Source organism: Diabrotica virgifera, chromosome 2, assembly GCF_917563875.1.
Source record: "Diabrotica virgifera virgifera chromosome 2, PGI_DIABVI_V3a".
Lineage (NCBI taxonomy): Eukaryota > Metazoa > Arthropoda > Insecta > Coleoptera > Chrysomelidae > Diabrotica > Diabrotica virgifera.
The window spans coordinates 35,720,761-35,741,946 of record NC_065444.1 but is presented as its reverse complement, the minus strand read 5'-3'; the positions used below and the strand labels follow the sequence as shown (position 1 = coordinate 35,741,946).

Sequence of the window (21,186 nt, the reverse complement as noted above, 5' to 3'; positions counted from 1 at the left end):
TAAAAATTGATAAGAGAATTTTATTGTAGGTATATACATTATTTGTTCTGAAGCTATTTCCTTGTGGCATTTTTATGATTAACTATTTATATGGGAAATAAGCCACAATTAAATTGAAAAAAATAATTTTATTAACATTTCGACGCCCAAATCGGGTGTCGTTGTTTAAAATACAAAATACTACTAAAACAAAAATGTTGTTGCTAAGTAAAATATTCTTCTAATAATTTATTTAATCTGACTCATTTATATTGGCAATTCAGACATATATTATACATTTTAAAGTAGAAGACCTTAAAATGATATTGCCAATATTTATGAGTTGCGTTCCTGGGTCGACTTTACTGAAAGATAGTTCATTCAATAATTATACATTATTTTTTTCACAATTTATTCCAATTTTGCTAAAAATGTCAATTTCGAGACCTAAATAAAGATGAAAAAAAGTTTGCCACTCCTACCTCCAGGCTTCTTCCTAAAACTCCCCTCGTATGGGGGGGGGGAACGGAAAACATCGATTAACCAAGAATCTGTACGCCGTAGAAAAAAATGTGTCAAACAAGTAATGTAGCTGAGATAATTTTGAATGAAAATATGCCTTACACTTTTTTTGTAGAATGAACTTTTCTCTCAGAAACAATACTTGAAGCTACCGGCATAACGTAAAAATTCTATATCTTTTAATCAGAGTGTACAGTGTCCCATCGACAAAAATATTATGTAAAGCCACCATTGATGTTCTGTATACACGTGCTACTGATAGTGGTATTTTTTTAGTTTTCTCCAGTATTTTTCTATATTTCTATATGTTAAGCACTTGTTACCATACTGGTGCCGCGTAGAGTAAAGTAGAGTGAAACATTTTCATTAAAATTCTCCTTTTGGCAGTCCCTGGTCCTCCTACGTTGGGCGTAACCCTCGTCAGCGCTGAAGATCTCTCCTTTGCCTTGTGGACGACGTATGCTCAACGAAAGTTTGCCTAGTATCTAGTACTACTCCAAAGTGCTTCAATTGTTTGGTAGGTAAGATCCTTTTCCCATCGGAAACTATATGGTTTCCGGCCCTCGGACCCACGAGGATCATGGTTTCAGTCTTATCGGCCGCTAGCAAATCTCTGCTCCACTAGCATCACCAGAACATCCACATACGCTATTGCTTGTACATAAATGCACAGGTCGGCCTTTAAAATCTCGTTTTATAGAACATTCCAACGCAGTAGCCCCAGGATGGAGCCCTGCGGTGATCCTCATTGAGTTACCCGTCGTAATATTGATTTATCTATTTGTGAAGTAGTTAATGACCAAGTTCTGCAGATAGGCAGATATCCCCAAGTCGTCCAGTAGTCTGACGATAATTTTGCAGATAGCCCTATTAAAATCATTCCTTATATTGAGGAAGAAAGCCACCATCAACCTACTCCATATGGATATATCCCTCTTGATCCTGCTTGTAGCTTCCTCCACAGATTTTCATTTCCTGAACCCATACTGGCGGTCGAATATTATGCAACTTTTCTCCAACTCTGTCTTCATAAGAATCTCAAAGACCTTGGCTAAGGCATTTAGCAGGCCTACATAACATTTTGATCTCCTGGGAACTCTTGCCTTCTTAACAGGTTGTTCATAATATCCTGTGCCTATTGCATTTTTTTTAGGTACAGGCGCTTTTCCTGCTTTGAGCGTTTTGACAGCTTCCGTCACTTCTTCCCTTGTGAATTCAGTAACGGGTGTTTCCACCTGGAGTGGTTTTAGGCTGACTTCTTCCCTCTGTGGATAAAGAGCCTTCACCAGTTCTTTCCTACGAATCTGCTCGATCTTAAAGAAGCCTCCTTCCCTTTAACATTCTAGACAACTATTCGGTAGACAGACGTCTCCCAGATATCCTTTTCAAGATTTTCGCAGAGTTCTTTCCCACATTCTTTCGCCAGAGTTCTTTTTTCGCCATTTATTTCTCGCAAGAGCTGCTTTCTTCATGGCTTTAACCTTTCTACCTCCTCTTCAATTACTCGATGTCTCCCTTTCTTTCGTGACTTTTCTTCTTAGCTCGATGTTAGCTGTGTCACGAGCAGGCTGTGAATATTTCCCTAATATTATTTTTTTAATCTGTTCGATTCGGTCTAGCTGTTAATCTGGCACCGGTCCTGCTTTCAGTTTACATTTAAATATAAATAAAGTAATAAAATCAATCCGTCCCTGATGAGGTTTGTTGATAAAAAATTAAATTTGCAGTTTATTATACACCAATAGTGTATCTTGTCGTAAAAACTAAGAGTTTTTAAATAACAGATAAGTTTTATGTTTGCTAGATTTTAATATTACGAAATGAACAAAAATAAATGCACACAGCTGTGGAATTTAATCATGTTTACTTCTTCATAATAAAAAATTCCCACTTGACAGATTGAACTGACATACAATGTTAATACCGAAGGCTCTAGTATGAAATAGACGTATGTGCTTAAAATTTACAGTCACAAAATCTGTGTTGGAATAAATAACCCTGTGTGTATATTCAATCATAAAATATTTCGGCACAACAGTATTTCCTGAAAGCGTAACAACCAATAACCGCATTTTTAACTCTTAGCCACTGAAGTAAAAAATATTAAAAAAATGTGTAAAAAATCTGTTTTTTTCGACGAGTACTCAAATCTAAGTATTCAAGCTTAAATAACGGGAAAACGATGCAATGTATAAAATATTCCTGCTAAACATTTGCCAAAGTAGTTCGGAATACCTATCAAATGAGCTTCAGAACAAGGTAATAGCGTCAAAATTAAGCAAGTTATATTGAAAATAAAAGAACTGTTTCGAATTTTTTAGGAAAAAGTGAAAAATAAAACATACGGCATGTCACAAAAATTAAAATGTATAGTAATCCTTACAAAACATAGTAAGGGAACGCATGCAGCAGGCCCTTAATATTGTCACCAAATGGACTGAGGAAGAAGGGCTGAGAGTCAGTCCTTCCAAAACAGTCACAATTGCGTTCACCAGAAGAAGGAAGCTCGAGGACTTAGGGCCTCTGATCCTTAATGGTGAACAATTGGAGCTGTCTAAAGAGGTAAAGTATCTAGGGGTTATACTGGACCCAGAACTTACCTGGAACCGACAGCTTGAAAGAGTAATTAAAAGAGCGGAGGCGACATTAATGCTGACCAGACGCACACATGGAAAAACATGGGGACTCTGTCCGAAAATGGCGTACTGGACATATACAACGATAGTGAGACCCATGATAACATATGCATCCTTGGTATGGTGGACAAAGATGCAGCAAAGAACCGCTATAAACAAGATAAGCAGGATACAAAGACTTGCATGCTTGGGAATGACGGGAGCAATAAAAACAACACCGACGGCGGCACTGGAAACCCTGTTAGACCTACCCCCTCTTGATATATTTATCAAAGGGGAAGCGAGGATGGGAGCATACAGGCTGCAAGGAAAACCAAGGGATAAATACGAGAACCTTGGGCATAATCAGATTTGGAACCATGGTGGGGTAAGTATATCTGATACATACACTGACCACATGGTACCAAAATACACATTTAATAGGAACTTCGGAATAGAAATCAATGACCGGAGGGAATGGAACAGCATCAGTAGCAAAATCAGGGAACCGATCTGGTATACAGACGGATCAAAAACCGATGAAGGCACTGGAGCCGGTATTTTTAGTGAAACAGAGAATGTAGGACTCAGTTTCTCACTAGGAACATACACAACTGTGTTTCAAGCGGAAATGTACGCAATTCTGCAGTGTGTCGCAATGAACAACTTGAGGGCCTATGAAAATAGACGGATCAATATACTCACAGACAGCCAAGCATCACTGAAGGCACTAATGAGCCCGAAAGTGACGTCAAGGCTGGTATGGGAATGCCGGCAAGAACTGGAAGAACTGGCCGAAAGAAATAGTGTAACTCTATTCTGGGTGCCAGGACACACCGGGATAGACGGTAATGGGAAAGCAGATGAGCTGGCAAGGAACGGTTCATGAACTTTATATTTTGGCCCTGCTCTAGGAGTACCTAAAACAATAATTAGGGGACAAGTCAGGGAATGGGTCAAAAACAAACACAAAGAATACTGGTCAGCGACACGGGAGGCCCTTAATAAGGGAACCCTCAAAACGGAGAGCTGAGGAACTAATAAAATTACATAGGAGTCAGCTCCGCATAATTACAGGTCTTCTCACGGGTCACTGTGCCCTGAAAGGACACCTGAATAGAATTGGGCTGTACGAAGGGAACCTTAACTGCAGACTGTGCAATAGGGGAACTGAAACAGCATATCATGTACTGTACGAGTGTGAGGCTTTGGATCACAAAAGGCAGGCTATTTATGGACAACCAAAATTAAGTCCAGCAGAATATGCCACCCAACCCATGCTAGGGATGTACAATTTGGTACGTGGAACCAAGCTCGTGGATTGGGTGACATAAAAGGTAGGATGGTTGGCACAATAAGCCCATGAGGCTGCAGTGCCATCGGAGACATATGTCAGACGACCTCCAAAAAAAAAATCCTTACAAAAACTTCTTTATATTAGCATAAGTAATATTTTCGATAATTTTGACCGGTTTAGAATGCATATTTTTGAAAAAAAGATATAATTTAAAAAAATCCTAATTTTTAAAATTATTGTAACTCTCATATTCTTTTGATAACTCCAAAAATACTCAATATACGCAAAAAATTATATATAACCCAATTTTAGTTTCTTCTGTGCCAAATATTTTATTTGTTTTACTATTTCTATAGGGTAAAAAATAACCGAGATAGAAACGATTAAATCTTAAATTTTGCTGTGGGAACCATGCAACCGGGGTCATTTAACCTTTTATTTTTAAAAAAGTAAGGGGTTTAAAAGATTAGGTTAAACGTGCTTAAATAGCACTTGGAATTAACTTTCAAACAGTTTTTAGATGAACCTGATATCGTAAACACGAACGGAGTTATTAAAAAAAAAAACAATAACATTTTTTGGAAAAATGTTTAAAAGATAAATTTTGAAAAAATTTTGGACAATAAATTTTAACACTATCAACATGTTCTGGGGCTCATTTATAGATATTTTTAAGTACTTTGACAAATGTTTAATAAGTTTATGTTATAAAATGCATCAGTTTCCCGTTATTTCAGCTTGAATACTTGGAGTTTTTTACTCGTCGAAAAAAATATACATTCAATTACCTATATAACTCACTTTTAGTTAACATTAAAAGGTTTGTGTAGTAAGGGGTTTATTTCATTTTTTATTAGCTCCAATTTTGATAATAATAACTTTTTTGTAAAAACTTACACTTTTTGAGTTATTGATGAAAAATTGGTTAAAAACATGCATTTTTCTCAAGAAAAATTAAAATTTTTGATCTTTAATACCTAACTCAAAAAGTTTTGATTTATTTTAATAACTTTATATAAAAAATTTTGCTTGAAATTTGTCCCTATATCGAATTATGGGGTTATTTTTAATAAAATAATTTTCACCCCCGAGAAGGGGTGGCATCCACCCCCAAGGTAAAAGCGCAAGTTGGAACCATGTCACCTTTGTTCCTTGAGATATCTTCTAACCACGCACCAATTTTCATGCAAATCGATGGAGGTTCAACGAAATCGGAGGTAATAGCTCATATCCACCTTCAGTGACTCCACTATATAAGACAAATTCATATTGGAAACAAAGGAGAATAGGTAACAGTATGACATACCGCATGTCAAAGACTACGTACTGAAACATCCACGTCAGTAGCTAAGGGTTAAGGACATTTTTAGCACTCTGTTGGTTAATAGCTTTTGTATCTTCTTAAATGGTGTTCTGGTTTATTCTATTCACACAATATCGAACTTCACTACAAACTGTCTCAGCATAAAATTAATTTATATCGTGAATATTTTCGTTTTTATAGAAAGGACATTCAAACGGAGTGTACCGTTAAATTGTAGGTGGTCAAAATTAGACGAAATTGTTAGGTTGGTCGGAAATTAATTTCATCTAACGGCACATCTATCGTCGCTTTTTTTGAGGGATTATCTTCCATATTTGTAAACAAAAAGTGCCGGAACTGAATTCGTAGATTTACCAGCGTTTAGGTAAACAACCAGGTAGGCGATTCTAACGGGATCTATATTATAACACCTGAGCGGTATTTTTTAAGGTTCGTTGGAGGTCGCTAAACATATTTAATGGTGCTGTTTTATTAGGGAGTATTATCGGCCTAAATCAATTTCTTGGGAACTTTTATAGAAATTAAAATGATGTATGGGGTGATTTTTAAGAAAGTTTAACAAGATAAATGAAGATTATATATCAAAATATGAATTACTTACCTTCCGAAATTATCTACAGCTATTAACGCCATCTTATTTTGATATGGAAATTTGCGAATTTCTACAAACCCAAAGGAACTTAATACTGATGACACCTAAAAATAATATTGTAGGTAAGACTGTACTTTTAAGTATATTTAAAAATATGAAATTGCAAATAGTGCATCTGCATAAAACAGGACACCAACAAGGAGGCTTTGCTCAAAAGTTGTTGCTTAGTTCTACAATTTCTTATGGATAAGCTCTCTCCTTTCGGAGAAAAGTATGCATCTATACAGGTGTTTCATTAATAATTGTCCATATAGTAACTGGATAAGCCTTAGCATAAAATACGAAGATTCAACCTAAAACACTTTAATAAAATGTGGTTCCTTACTGAGTTACAGGGTGTTTTATCTAAAAATTTAAAAACTATTTTTTGCTCAGCATTTTAAAACTATTCGACGTATCCTTTTTATACTTGGTAGGAAGTATAGGTACTGTACACACTACTAAATTATGTTAAACAAACGTTTCTGTGAAAGTGAATGGTTGACCCTTTCCAAATTCTACGCCACTGGCGGAATTGCTATTTTAGTTCAATTTTTGGATTCTCCAATACTTTCCATCAAAATAATATACTCTTCATTCGTAACGATAAAGTCGTTAGTTTTCGAGATCTTTGAAGTGAAATGAAACGACACGGTCATTTTGATTAATGTATTGTGTCGCTTCATTTTTAATTTCAAATATCTCGAAAACTAACCATTTTATCGTTACGAATGAAGAGTATATTATTTAATAAAAAGTACTGAAAATAAAAAAATTACACTAAAATAGCAATTTCGGTGGCGTAGAATTTGGGAAGGGTCAACCAGCCACTATCCCCTGTCGTACGCCTCTGGTAGTAGCTAGAAACGCTTATTTATCTTAATTTTGTAGGGTGTACAGTAAGTACCTACACTTTCTGCCAAGTATGATAATGTGCGATCTTTGATGTTATGATCTCAAATAGGGGCTGATTCTTTGTTTTCTAAAGGAGTTTTGACACCGATTAAAGCAAACCTCTTTTCTATCGCGATAAAAGGCAAAATAACTAGAGTTGGGACTATTTGCCTTCCTCGTGTAAATAAGTTAATTCAAATTTAAATGAAAATACAACATTCTCCCCCACCAAAATGCAGCTTTGAATGGTGCATTTTAAAACTATTACAAGCTAATAAACAAAAAAAAATAACTTTAATCATGGCACTTTGGAATAAATCCCAAAAAAAAATTAAACAATATCATACTAATAACAAGATCAACAAAAAAACTAAGGAATTATTTAGATAGGCAGAGGACACAGCTTGACCAGGGGGCGTCGAAGAATTCCCTTTGTGGTCTTAACATCCGCAACTCTTATAATTCCATCCTGTCCCGGAAATACTTGGGATATTCGTCCCAAACGCCATTGCGACGGAGGGATATTATCATCCTTTATAAGGACCATCGTTCCTAGTTCGATAGGTTTTAAATTATCGGATGAAGTCCATTTACTGCGCTGATGCAAAGTATGCAAATATTCTTTGCTCCAGCGTTCCCAAAAAGTTTTATGCATTTGATTTATTAACTTCCATCTCATCAAATGAGATGCAGGAATATACGCTCCATCAAGAGGTTCAAACACAGCCGAAAGAGGTTCTAGATTTAAAAAATGACCCGGCGTTAGAACTGACAAATCATTAGGACCAGAACTTATAGGGGTCAAGGGCCTAGAATTAAGATACGATTCAATCTGAATTACGACCGTGTTTAGTTCCTCATATGACAAGATCTGGGGCCTGATTCTAATTCATTTCGACAGTCGCAATTTCATTTCGACACCGCGCGATTCTTGGGGATATTAACCTTATTATGTTGAGACTGCTCAGAATTTGGGTTGGCGCTTCGGTTTCTTGGATTTTGTTGATAGTCTGGGAAAATTATCGAAAAAATACCATTTTTGGGAAAAATTATTTACCAGCTATTTTATTGCTAAAATCGAATCTTAAGATTGCATATATTAGTAATATGGGGTATGACAAGTCCGCAGAAAGTGTGTTATTTTATTTATAAACAAATTAGCACTCCTAAATCTTCTTTTTTTTTTTCAATTAGTGGTCTGTAACTCCTATATTTTTTCCTTTGAGCCAAAAACACTCAAATAAAAATTCACCGTAATTTAGTTCTGCACAAAGTTATTTTTTTTCCGATTTCCTTCAACAAAAATTTTACTCAGAAAATCCGAGTTTTCCCAAAAAATCTGCCATTTTCAATTAAAATTTTAGGGAAGTACCTAATTATTTATCAATAATTAAATAATTGAAGACATGAAAGATTTATTATAGTAGATTATACAGAGGGGCTAAATTATGGAATAAATTCATTTCTTTAAAACGGACGATTTTGGAGCAAAATCCCGAAAGAGGTCGATTTTTATTTTTAAATTACAATTTTTTGGCATATATTTCATACTAGTGACGTCATCCATCTGAGCGTGATGACGTAATCGATAATTTTGTTAATGGGAATAGGGGTCGTGTGGTAGGTCATTTGAAAGGGCGTTTAATTCTCTATTCAGTAATATAAACATTAATATCATTAGGTATTTATACATGGTTGCCAAAAAAAAATTTTGAATTAAATTAATTGGCGCAAAAAGAAGAATGTATGTAATTTATTTAACTCAAAATACATTGTACTGCTGTCAGAAAATAGAAAAAAAGGTTTATTTCACAAATAAACATTTCTTTTCGCTTAAATTAAATCACAAACAGACTCCCTCCTACCTATTGGCAGTTTGAACTTTTAATTTAAGCTAAAAGCAATGTTTATTTGCAAAATAAACATTTTTTTCTATTTTCTGACAGCAATACAATGTATTTTGAGTTAAATAAATTACATGCATTCTTCTTCTTGCGTCAATTAATTTAATTCAAAATTTTTCTTGGCCTCCCTGTATAAATAATGAAACTAATGTTTATAATACTGAATAGAGAATTGAACGCCTTTGTAAATGAGCTACAACACGAACCCATATTCCTATTTAAAAAAATAATTACGTCATCACGCTCGGATGGATGACGTCACTAGTTTGAAATATATGCCAAGAAATTTAATTTAAAAATAAAAATCGACCTGTTTCGGGATTTTTCTCTAAAATCGTCCATTTTAGAGAAAATGAATTTATTCCATAATTTAGCCCCTCTCTGTATATCAGGAGACCGGCGACAATCTAACCAATAGTTTAGCAATAATTAAAATGTTAATTAAAAAATTTCGGTCGAAATAATAACCAGAAAGATTATGATACACCAGAATAACTATGATTTTCATATAAAAAAGCACTATACCTATTCAACGTACCTTACAGGATTGAAATTGGACCATTTGAGCGGTCTCGGGAATGTTATAAAGAAACAATTTTTTGGCTTATAAACAAATAGAACCCCTCAGAAAATATTAGATTAAATTAAATTAAGTTAACGCTGTTGAAAAGAGCACGGCTTCTGTGTCCTTTTCGAAGAAAAACAAATTGAATTGCGAGGAGTGATTCCAGGTATAACCGGTCAAATTTGACCGGCATTTGCGACAGAGTTATAAACAACAGGATTTTAATCTTTGAACCATTAGATACCTTTTAATTCCGGTCTTCTTTGTACATACAAATTTTCATATCTTCAAGACACTCATAACAAAAAAGATTTATGTCACTGTCACCAAATTATTTAATTATTGATAAATAATTACTTCCCTCAAATTTTAGTTGAAAATTAAAGATTTTGTTTGGAAAACCCGAATTTTCCGAAGAAAATTTCCGTCGAAGGAAATTGGAATAAATTATTAATGTGCAGAATTAAATTACTGTCAATTTTTATGTGAGTGTTTTGGTTTAAAGTTAAAATTTTCGGAGTTTTAGAGCAATAATAAAAAAAAAAGATTTCGGAGCGCTAATTTGTTTATAAACAAAATAGCACACTTTCTGTGGACTTTGCACAGCTATATTACTAATATAGGAAATCTTGAAGATTTTATTTCAGCATGTCCAGCAATAAAATAGCTGGTAATTAATTTTCCTTGTTTTTTACTAATTTTCCCAGATTATTACCTCACATCTTTCATTGAGTTGATGATTCATGTTGTGGACATTCTCAATTATTATATTTCTAATTTAATACTATTCTATCTAATTCCTCAAAACAAGCAAATTTCAATTAAACCCAGCTATATTATAATACCTTTTGATTTAGTTTTCCTTGCAAGAAATAAACAAAACACATCTAAACTAAACCTAACCTCGCTTTTGGCCATTCATTCATCTCCGTGTCAAATAATTTCGACAGTCGCCATCGCCATATTGAAAGCGACTTGTTTAGTGTCGAAATTTGATTTAGAATCAGGGCCCTGATCGCCTATAACGCGAGCTAGGTGCGTCTTTACTGACTTTATTCCCGCCTCCCATAAACCGCCAAAGTGGGCAGCAGATGCAGCATTAAAATGGAAGGAAATATTTTCATTTGAAGCAGCATTTTTCATGAGGTTAAGGTATTTAGCAGCGCCAACAAAATTACTGCCACGATCAGAATATAAATTATCAACCCTACCACGACGAGCTATGAAACGCTGCAAAGCAGAGAGAAAAGTCTCACTCGATAAATCACTAGCTAACTCTAAATGAAGAGCTTTGGTGACCATGCAAACAAAGAGGCAAAGATACACCTTACAAGATTTAGCTCCTCGATAGCGATTCATCACAACATAAAACGGTCCACCAAAATCCATACCTGAATTCAGGAAGGGTTTAACCTGGGAAATTCTAACTAGGGGTAAGTTACCCATTGGAGGTTGGTAATTTCTAGGATTGGGCCTCCAACACTGTATACATTTTAACAAAACCGAGCGTATAGCACGCTTAGGAGACAAAATCCAAAATGACTGAGCAAGCAAAAAACTAACTGTACGCAGCCCAGTATGACAGTATCGTTTATGGTAATAATCAATCAGCAAATAAGTTAATCGACTTTCGCGAGGTAGGAGGCAAGGAAATTTCTTATCAATCGAAACAGACAAATATCTAAGACGACTGCCAACCCGTAATACTCCTTGATCATCGATAAAGCAGGACAACTTTCGCAAAGGTTTGGAAAAAACATTTCCCTCGAACTCCCTTTCAAAATATCGATGTTGAGTATATTTAACTAGCATAATCAACGACTCATAAAGTTCCTTTGAACTTAAGGGACCTTCTCTCTTATCATTGGGGAATTTTGAATTCCAAGCAAACCTCAAGATCCAAGCTATAAGTCGTCGTATAAACGAGAAATCGGAAATGTCATTCAATAGATTCTCAAGAAAATTATCATCATTAACACAAGCCAAAGTTACCGTACGCTCCTCATCAAGCATTTCAGCACACTCAGAAAAGCAACAGGAAGCGTCTGGAATGGGATCGGTGTTATACAAAAACTCAGGACCTGCAAACCAATGAGATTGCTCCAACATTAGAGCAGGTAAAACACCTCTGGAAGCCAAATCAGCGGGATTCTGAGCAGAAGGAACATAAAACCAACTATTAGGAGAAAGGCGTTCCTGTATATATGAAACCCGGTTAGAAACAAAAGTTTTCCAACGATGAGGAGAGGATTTTATCCAACTTAGAGCTACCTGAGAATCGAACCAAGCTACAAATTTTGCGATTTTAAGTTTAGGATCTAATACTCTGACTACAAACTGCATGAGTTTAGATAGTAGCACTGCAGCGGACAGCTCCAAACGTGGAATGCTTACAGTTCTTATGGGAGCCACTTTTGACTTCGCGCAAACAAAAAAGACACAAACCTGACCATCTGGTAGAACAAAACGCAAATAAATAACAGCGGCATAACCCTTTTCACTACTGCCACAAAACCCATGTACCTCACAACAAATATACCTGGACACGAACATGCACCTAGGTATTTCAAGCTGTGCAAGGGATAACAGTTGTTCCTTATACTGGTTCCAAACTTTACAAATTGAGTCTGGAGGAGAGTCATCCCAGTCGATTCCGGACAACCATAAACGTTGGATAAGGTGCTTCGTGAACAAAGTCATGGGAGCTAGAAACCCTACAGGATCAAACACTCGGGCCAATTCAGACAACATACTTCTCTTAGTACAAGATTTGTCCAGAGCTGTCACTTCAAAAGAAAAACAATCCAACTGTGCATTCCATACAAGTCCAAGGATTTTTAGAGGTGACGAACAACTATTATTATCAAAGGAAATAGGTTTCTTACCAATATGCGACTCCGGTAGACCTTCTAATAATCGCATATCATTGCTCGACCACTTACGCAATTCAAACTGACCTCGAGATAACAAGGATATCAACTCATTCCGAAGATCTAGCGCAATTTCTAAGGTATCACCACCACACACTATATCGTCAACATAAGTACTCGTACGCAAAACTTCAGCGGCAAGGGGAAACTCTCTACCTTCATCTTCACTCAGCTGCAACAAAGTCCTTAAAGCAAGAAAAGGAGCTGATGATACACCATAAGTAACTGTTAATAACCGAAATTCCTGTAACTCTTCATCAGAAGAGAATCTAAAAACAATCCTCTGATAATCACAATGACTTTTATCAACTCGTATCTGCCTATACATCTGCTTAATATCCGTGGATAAGACATATTTATGAAGTCGAAAACCCAATAAAATAGTTAAAATATCTTGTTGTAGTTTCTTTCCAGTAAACAAGCACTGATTAAGAGAATTCTGATTTCCAATTCGAGCAGAAGCGTTAAATACAACTCGCAACTTGGTAGTCAAACTATCAGGTTTTAATACAGCATGGTGAGGAATATAGTAACAAGATAATGGACGAGAAGTTTCTGACACAAGCTCCATATGATGCAAATCCAAATAATCTTTCATAAAGGTACAATATTCCTGATAAACACTAGGATTTTTCAAAAGCCTTTTTTCTAAGGAAAGAAAACGATTTACAGCTAACTCAAACATTCCTGGAAAAACAGGAGATAATTCCCTGAAAGGTAGAGCAACGGTATAACGACCAGAGCCGTCTCGACAAACACTCTCAACAAAATTTTTCTCACAAAAAATATCTTCAGGAGCTGAACATTCTACTTCAGGAACAGTTTCTAAACTCCAAAACTGCTTTACAGACTCCTCCAACGAAACCATTTGATCCACGTGACAAAACAACGAGGTGGCAGATGTCATAGGAACCGAACTACAGGGACCCATAAGGACATAGCCAAAAACGGTATTAAGAGCAGCAGGCATACCTCTAGGAGTTTGAACTTTACCTTCTAATAATAACTGAGAAAAGATATCAGCTCCAAGCAATAAGTCCACCTTACCAGCTAGATGAAACCGAGGATCTGCCAACTTTAAATTAGCAATATAAGACCAATGCCCAACATCCAAACTAACAACGGGTAGGTCCTCACAAATTTTTGGCAACACAAACGCCTCACAATTAAAAATAGGATCCACTCTATCCACACGTTTTATCTGAAGATCAACTCGACCAACCACTGTACTTGTTATAGCACCAATACCTTGTACCGATAAGGTAGCAGAAGAATGTCTAATACCTAACTGACGAATACAAGACTGAGATACAAAAGAGGTCATGCTGCCCCCATCAATTAAAGCTCGAACAGGTTGATACAATCCACAACCATCCATAATTTCTACCACAGCAGTAGCTAACAAAACGCTCGAGTTTTTTGAGGCAACACTACCTAATGATGCAGCGTGTGAGCTCAATGTTCCAGTATTAACCTGAGCATCAGAAGAAGCAGTAGTCGGAGCGGCAGCAACAGAAGTAGCGCCGTGAGTGGCACTTTCAGACTTTTTAAAATGTAAAAGACTATGGTGGGATGAATTACAATGACCACAACGAGAGGTGACACTACAACTACGAGAATCGTGTTTTTCTAAACATTTAAAACAAAGACGCATTCTTTTACAAGCGTTGTACCGTTCATAAGGAGATTTATTTAAAAATAAAGAACAATCTTTTAAATGGTGATCGGCAGAACATAACAAACAAGTCGTCGCATTAGGCTTCGAAAAAAAACTATAGCGATTATTGACTTTAGAACCATTTTTATTTGCATTGTGTTTAGAAGGCGATTTATTTTTTCTATTAGAATCCTTGGGAGAACAAGACGACAACAAGGATGAGTCAAACGAAATGCATTGACTTTCCAGGAAATCAGATAATTGAATAAAAGTAGGCATTTCACTAGACCCATGTAATAATTCAAACCGTTGGTGAGTCTCCTCGTCAAGCTTGGTGAGAATTTTGTAAGCTAACACAAAATCCGAAATTTTATAACCCAAATTTTCTAAAGCTGATAAATTTTCCGAAAAGGTATCAATTATATTACTATAACTATCAGAATTCTTAAACATAGTTGCGGGAGCTTCTTCAATTTTGCACCAATGTGCCATTGCACGCAAACGTTTATTTAAATACCTATTTTTTAATTTATCATAAATCCTAACATAATTTTCTCTAGCTAAAGGCAAGGATTTAGCTAACCTTAAAGGAGGCCCTTCTAAACTTTGAATCAAATACGTTAATTTTTCCGTATCATCAACGTTAGGTCTACGGTGCACAAGCGCATCGAACAAGTCAAAAAAAGTAATTGCTGACGTAAACTCACCGGAAAATTTAACTAATTCTAACTGCGGCAAGCGAACATTACTAGGAGGTTGTACTGCATTCGAAGCGGCGATATTTTGCTCATTTTTTTTACTATTATCATCATTTTCAAAGAGATCCGCGAAATTAGCCTTGATCTGATAATAATCATTTAAAAATTCGGAACGAATAATGTCCTCAGAATCTAATTGAGCATCCGTAGGTTCAGAGTTCAAAAGATTTGTAACGATGTTTTGATGATTTTTATTAAAACTCTCCAAAACATCGTCTAACTCTGAGTACCGAACACGGAAAAGCGACTGCTTATGAACCTCTGTAAGAGAAGAATTGGATAAACGCAATAACGTTTCTAAATCGTTCATTGCCATTCTCCTTTGAAACGTATATTTTTTCAATTTATCAGCCATTATGGAGAAAAAAGAATAAAAATTTGTTTAACGTAATCAACGATAAAATTAAAAATACAAATAATCAACGATCCCCTGGTCAAGCTGCCACTGGCATAAAGAGAACGCAATTTTAACTATAATTAAATTCAAATAGCTAATATTTTACAAGTTTAATGACCTAAACAATTGAATTTAATAATTTATCAAAAAACAAGAATTTTTATCAAGCGGCCGCAAACCGACTTTAAAATTCGAAACTTACAAAATTCTATGTACCTATTAAATACCTGTAAATTCATTCAAGGTCAACCAATTGACATTACCTGCTACACAAGAAAAAAAGCAAAAACTGTACGCAATGTTTTTTGGGCGTTATTCCAAAATGCAAATTTTTTTATAATACTCAAAAATTAATTGTTAACAAGCAATTGTATACAAACGAGGAAAAACAAGTCACCCCAACAATTAATGAACAATTAATTATAAAAACAATAAAGTTTAAATTCTTTAAAAAACCGACTATCAAAACACCTCAAAAAAACAATATCCACGTTCGAAGTGACCAAAATGTGCGATCTTTGATGTTACGATCTCAAATAGGGGCTGATTCTTTGTTTTCTAAAGGAGTTTTGACACCGATTAAAGCAAACCTCTTTTCTATCGCGATAAAAGGCAAAATAACTAGAGTTGGGACTATTTGCCTTCCTCGTGTAAATAAGTTAATTCAAATTTAAATGAAAATACAACAGATAAGGATACGCCAAATAGTTTTAAAGTACTGGGTACAAATAATTTTTAAATTTTAATCATATGAATCATATCATAAATTAATCAAAATAACTGTGCCGTTTCATATTTAACTTCAAATATCTCGAAAACTAATGACTTTATCGTTACCAATGAAGAGTACATTATTTACGTAGAAAGTATTGGAGACTCTAAAAATGGCACTAAAATAGTCATTTCTCCAGTGGCGTAGAATTTGAGAAGGGTCAACCATTCACCATCCCCTGTCGTACGCCACTGGTAGTAGCTAGAAACGTTTTTTATCATAATTTAGTAGGGTGTATAGTAGTCAGTCGCACTTTCTGCCAAGTATGAAAAGGATACGTCGAATAGTTTTAAAATGCTGAGCAAAAATAGTTTTTAAATTTTTAGATAAAACACCCTGTAACTCAGTAAGGAACCATATTTTATTTAAGTGGTTTAGGTTAAATCTTCGTATTTTGTGCTAAGGTTTCTCCAGTTACTATATGGACAATTATTAATGAAACACCCTGTACATAGAGCGAAAGGAACTTTTTAAAAGTTTTGTCCATGCAGCCAGAGAGGAAGTAATTATTAAGTCTGTTTTCTCTTTTTTTAATGTATTTTTTTGGGAAGATTAATCATAATAAGCATTTTGGGATTAGGACAGGTTTTTTGGTTATGGCACGTTAAAATATTCGATTTAGAATTTGACGAATATGAACCTATTTTTCATTGGCTATAACTCTGCTTCTACTAGGTATAGTGACCTAATATATACACCATGTTTTTCACTTTTTTACGTGATAGATTTTTGATAAGAATTTTTTTTAGACCAAATACTCACTTTTTGAGTTATTTGCGAAAAACCGTCTGAAACGTGGTTATTTTGTAGAAAAATGAACATATTCACTCGCAAATAAGTCGAAAAGTATTAACTTTATAGAGTAAAAAAACTTTATAGAGCAAAAGTTGCTTAGAATTAGTCATTTTATCCATCTCCGGACTTATTTCGAAAATATATTTTTCACCCCCAAAAAGGGTTGAAACTCACCCTTAGGGCAACAGCACAAATCGGCACAATATCACTTTTTTCTTTGACTTGTTAGCTATGTGTATGCCAAATTGCATGTCAATCCAAACGGTTCTTTAAAATTTAGAAGTCTTGCAATATTTTACCTTTAAAGAACGTAGGTACTATATTGTTGTATGTGATAGTTGAGTGTGCTTTTACCCAAACAAAAATCAGATTTTTACTCTCTTACACTTGGGAGAGCAACGTTTTTATTTTGGCTATGTACGGATGGATATATGCGGAGTTGATTTGCATAATGTGACTGTAGACTATTTAAAACTGAAAGGGCTTAAAATAGTTAATTATGTCGAACAAAAGCTGTCGGCTATAAAATACGTCTTTAGATATAAATTCGCAAATGTATTGTGATAGAGAAATATGTATTTTAAATTTAACTTAGCAAAACCTCCGTGGGCCGGCACCAGTATATTAATAGATAAAATAATTTTTGGAAGACGACAAACACACACTATGTGACATCGCGACCTCTAAATCTTATACTTACGTATCGCAGAGATGCCGTAAATTATGAAATAAAAAATATGTCGGGGTATAAAAATAAAGTTTTAAATAAAAAAATTGTTTCATTGTTAGTCTAAAAAAGTTGACTGGGCCTTGACCTAGACTTTGACTCGTGTCGATGATATAGTTTCTTCAAATTAATCAGATCTAAAACTAATGCGCAAAACTAGTGCAATTTGGTAAGTTAGCTCTGGTAGCATTAAGACATTTTGGTCCAACTAAGAGGTTTACACGATGTTATAAATTAGAAATAGCCCTAACGTAAGAAAGAAACGACTGGTTTTACCAAGATTGCAAAGAACTTAGCAGATTAGAAGAGGCATTTAGAACATTATAACCATGCAACAACGGACAACTACGACAGCAATCGATATGTACCGGGTGTCCCAATAAGAATGGCTCTCGGCCATATCTCAGGAACCGTTTATAGTAGAGCTTTGAAATAAAAAAATTTATAACAAAAGTTGCCTCAGGAAAAGCCTGGAAATTATTTTCATAATTGTGGGTCCACCGCTAGAGGGCGTAATTGAATATCAAAAATAAAAAAATCTAAATTTTACAAAATTTTCCTAATGAAGGGGCACTGGAAATCCGATTATTGTATTCTTCATCAAATTATGCGCATATTTGATTTAACAAGTTTAACTCTACCTTTGTAAATAAGAGGTGGGGGTGAGTGGGAACCTTGTTATGAAAAAATGGCTGTAAGTCCGGTTCTGCTAAATCAAATTTTGAAAACTGGCTCTTGTTGAAGACAGATCTTTTTCTTCAATGTAAGCGTGATAATTTTGAACCATCCTAATAAGTAATAAGCCAGCTGGGAGGCGTTATTTAATTTTTTTCAGAAATCTAGTTTTCTTTGGAAAATATTAAATACAAGTATGCATTTTTAATCATACTTTATAAAATTAGATTAAATTAGCAATAGAATAGTGAAAACCGCATGTCGATACCTTTTTTCTATCTCAAGATATCTCGAGAAACGTGTAAATTTTATACATAACTGTTACTATCACCGGTAAACTAAGTTAATGAAAAGTAGTGTGTTGTGGAATAAAACAAAATAACATTTTCCAGATGTCAACGTATAAAAATATAATTAATTAAAACAACAATATAAAGAGAAACAATACTATTAAAATTAAATTTAACACAGAACAAAAAGAACTACTTAGTGACGACCTAAATATTCAAATTGTTGCCCATCATACACTACTCTAGAATACATTATCCAGAGAATACTAAACGCCATTCAAAGCATATCGAGAGCAGAAATTGAGACTGCTGTTCAATCTACTCTTGAAAGAGTAAATGTTTGCAACGAAAATGATGGGCAAAAAAATGAAAGTTTATGTCATCACTAAATAGTTGTTTTTATTTCTTTGTAATAGGGCTTTTCAACGCTTCTCATTTGTTTCGAGTCTCTGTCATATGCCGTATAATCCGTGTATAATATTAATATACGAGATATGAACGAGGCTCCAAACAAATGAGAAGCGTTGAAAAGACCTAATATACGTTGACAGCTGGAAAATGTTTCTTTGTTGTTTCCATAGCACACTACTTTTAATGAATTTCGTTTACCGGTGACAGTAACAGTTATGTTTTTAAATTTACACGTTTTGTAAGATATCTCGAGATAGAAAAAAGGTATTAACATGCGGTTTTCGCTATTCTGTTGCTAATTTTGTCTAATTTTGTAATATGGTATTAAAAATGCATGTTTGTATTTAATATTTTCCAAGGAACACTAGATTTCTGAAAAACATTAAATAACGCCTTCTAGCTGGCATATTACTCAGTAAGTTGGTTCGAAATCATAACTTTTACATTGACGAAAAAGATCTGTCTTCAACAAGACCAAGCTTGCAAAATTTGATTAAGCAGAACCGGACTCACAGCCAGTTTTTCATAACAAGGTTCCCACTCACCCCCACCTCTTATTTCTAAAGGTAGACCTAAACTTGTCAAATCAAATATGCGTAGAATTTTATGAAAAATACGACGATTGGATTTCCAGTGCCCCTTCATTAGGAAAATTTTGTAAAATTTAGATTTTTTAATTTTTGATATTCAATTACGCCCTCTAGCGGTGGTCCCATAATTATGAAAATAATTTCCAGGCTTTTCCTGAGGCAACTTTTGTTATAAAATTTTTTATTTCAAAGCTCTACTATAAACGGTTCCCGAGATATGGCCGAGAGCCATTCTTATTGGGACACCCGGTACAAAAACTTAAGGATTAAGGAGAGACGTATACACCGAAGAAAAAACGGGAATCAGATGACGATATATTAGAAAGGCTCGAAACCCATACGAGTCAACGAGAAACAAGGAAGTTCTATCACCAAATAAACATTATTAGAAAAGATTTCAAGTCTAGAAGCAACCTCTGTAATGAAAAGGTTAGCAACATGTTTACCAACAAAGGGGATATCCTGTTAGGATGGTTAAGACACTTTTGAGAGTTGTTGGAAAGGGAACCTACTATCAGCAAATAAGTGGAGTACCGAAATGAGAAACTTTTGGAACCTCTCTCGGTAGATGAAGTGAAAATATCGTTAAAAAAATTTAAAAAAAAAACCTCAAATCCTCAGCAAGTGATGGGATCCCAGCAGATTTATTTAAACACGGTGGAGAGAGATCACCAAGATGATGCAAAAAATAGTTTGTAAAATTTGGTATGAATAGCAAATGCCTAAGGAATGGAGCTTAGGCTTACTTAAGGGAAAGCAACTATTATGTACATCTTCACACTATGACAAATTCTCAAAAAAGCACAAGAGTTTAATATGATATGTACCATCATATTATACTCGAAGGTTTAAAGATTATAAAGCTTTTTGTAGAATGGCATTTCATTTAGTAGATTTTTAGAAAAAAATCCAAAAAATTACTACATAAACAAGGCCTTTTTTTCAACAAAAAATTGCAAATAACTCGAAAAGGAAGCATTTTTCGAAAAAGTACAAAGAGAGAAAAGTTTATCTTCTCATCGAAAGACTATTTTGATGATATCGCCCAGTAATTAATCCATTTTTAAATTATTTCCTGAGAATTATAATATTTTAGTAACATACATTTTCTTAATGTTGTTCTGAAGCTACTTTCTTGTGGCATTTTTGTAATTAACTATTTTTAATTGGAAATAAGCCAAAATTTTACTAAAAAAATGATTTTATTTTTTATTTATACATTTTCTTACCTGATGAATGTTTATTGGAGCATTTTTTAAAGACTCAACAACTAAATACGGAGGTCTGGTCGATGCTGGATCTTCCCCATCTAATTGCTATGAAAAAAATATATTTAAATAGTAGAAAAAGAACTTGCAGTAGTAAATACATACATATAGTAGTGCAGTCACTGAAGGTGGATATGAGCTATTACCTCCGATTTATTTGAACCTCCATCAATTTGCATGAAAAT

The 21,186-nt window shown here is 34.6% G+C and overlaps 1 protein-coding gene across 2 annotated transcripts in view; it reads right to left on the bottom strand.

Annotated features, from left to right (window-relative positions):
- The window catches only part of LOC114327428 (pre-piRNA 3'-exonuclease trimmer), a 66,508-nt gene that overhangs the window by 38,770 nt on the left and 6,552 nt on the right, over window positions 1–21,186 (bottom strand). For both annotated transcript variants that reach the window (XM_050642535.1, XM_050642536.1), the window contains exons 4-5: window positions 20,963–21,049; window positions 6,339–6,433 (exon numbers count right to left, since the gene is read on the bottom strand). In XM_050642535.1, coding sequence (XP_050498492.1) covers window positions 6,339–6,433; window positions 20,963–21,049 — 182 coding nt within the window. The remainder of the gene's footprint in view (window positions 1–6,338; window positions 6,434–20,962; window positions 21,050–21,186) is intronic.